Here is a 1923-nt window from a genome sequence, read left to right as displayed (position 1 = left end):
TCTAGATACTGATCATTGGTTTTTATAAATTCTGGAGATAATAGCTGTTCATTTCATTCCTATGATTTTCAGGAGCACTCTGCTGAGGAAGCCAGGACATTCTGCTCATGCCACTGTAGGTCAGCCAGGAGAAGATTCTGTGTTGGAGTAAAATGTCCACCAAGTGACCTGAGTCACTCTGATGCCTGAAAGAGCTGGAGCTATGGAGGACTGTCATACTCTCTCAGGAAGCTTTAACTGATTATTTCATTTTCCAAATTAGGTGACTTTCACTGAGTTTGGCTGAAAGTGAAAGTGAAGTCACTCAGTCATGTCCGACTCTTTGCCACCCCATGGACACCAGGCTCCTCCGTCCATGGGATTTTCTAGGCAGTGGTACTGGAGTGGGTTGCCACTTCCTTCTCCATGGGATCTTCCCAACCCAGGGATCCAACCCAGGTATCCCGCATTGTAGACAGACACTTTACCATCAGAGCCACCAGGGGAGATGGGCTGACCGGGGGTTAAACATGGGGGAGGGGCAGGGCAAGAGTTGAGAGGCGGGACATCCAGTGTCACGTGACATGAGCTGCCATAGTAACAGGCCTCACTGCCTTGCATCCAATCAGATATGGACAGTGTCTGTGACGTCAGGGAAAGCGGGGCCTATAAATTCGGCCAACGGCCTTCAACGGCCTCACTGTTCTTCTGGGCTGCGCTATGGAGAATGGTGGCTCTGCCGTGTTGGAACCATCCTCTGACAGCCATGAGGAAGACGTGATCATCATAGACACCAGCACCTCCGAAGCTGAGCCCTCTGAAACGGAGATGGCGAAAGCAGAGACCTCGAAACCAGAGCCGTATGATGCGGAACCAAAAAAGGCAAAGCAGAAGACAGCTAAGGGCCGCCGTTGCCGTTGCCGTCGCCGCCGCTGCCGTCAGGGCAATTTCTCCAGCTTTGCTACCTATTTCCCTCGGGTGCTGAAGCAAGTACACACAGGCCTGAGTCTTTCCCGTGAGTCCGTGAACGTCCTGGATTCGTTTGTGAAAGATATGTTCGAGCGGATTGCCGAAGAGGCCGGGCGTCTGGCCCACAGCAACAAGCGCTGCACCATCATGACCGAAGACATCGAGACAGCTGTGCGTCTTCTGTTGCCTGGGGAGCTCGGCAAGTATGCCACGTCCGAGGGCACCAAGTCGGTCATCAGATACCACCTCTCCGGATGAACTGCTTCAGGACTGTCTGACCATTGCAAACCAGACTTAAGGGTTCTCCCCTTAGGCCCTACATTTAATCTTTAAAACATTTCTACCCCAAAGAAAACATTAAAAACCTCATTAACTTTGCTTCAATATGTGTCGGTTGTGTCATTTGTTCGATGGAAAATCGTGTCATTTTTTCTTAACATGTTGCAACTCGTCACTTTCCTAAATGGTTATTTCTATTCGTGCTTTCTCAGTCATTTTAGGGATCTTTATGGTCAAAATTCTTTCCCTAAAAGTTTCATTGGCCTTTCCCATTTTCATTCTCCCATCTATATTTAGGTATCATCCAGAGATTTTTATATGAGTATAGCAACCGATAAAAACCAGTGTGGTCTTCCCCGGGTGGCTCAGCAGTAACGAATCCGCCTGCAATGCAGGAGTCGCAGGAGAGGCAGGGTCCATCCCTGGGTCATAAAGATCCCCGGGAGGAGGGCATGGCAACCCTCTCCAGTATTCTTTCCTGGAGAATCCCATGGAGGGAGGAGCCTGGTGGGCTACAGTTCATAGGGTCTGCAAAGGGTCGAACACCACTGAAGCAAGGTAGCATGCAGGCTCACAAGGAGCAGTGTGTGTGTGTGTGTGTGTGTGTGTGTGTGTGTGTGTGTGTGCTCAGTCACTGTCATGTCCGACTCTTTCTGACCCCATGGACAGGAGCCATGGATAGGAGCCCGCTGGGCT

General features: G+C 50.4%; 1 protein-coding gene across 1 annotated transcript; it reads left to right on the top strand.

Moving 5' to 3' along the window:
* Window positions 1-699: 699 nt before the first annotated feature.
* LOC128070133 (histone H2B-like) lies at window positions 700-1206 on the top strand. Its single transcript, XM_052663436.1, has one exon. The coding sequence runs from the start codon at window positions 700-702 to the stop codon at window positions 1204-1206; it is 507 nt and encodes a 168-aa protein (XP_052519396.1).
* The last annotated feature ends 717 nt before the right edge of the window (window positions 1207-1923 follow it).

The sequence above is a fragment of the Budorcas taxicolor genome, chromosome X (assembly GCF_023091745.1).
Source record: "Budorcas taxicolor isolate Tak-1 chromosome X, Takin1.1, whole genome shotgun sequence".
NCBI lineage: Eukaryota > Metazoa > Chordata > Mammalia > Artiodactyla > Bovidae > Budorcas > Budorcas taxicolor.
Note: the sequence above shows the minus strand (reverse complement) of the source record. Positions and strands in the feature narration are given on the sequence as shown.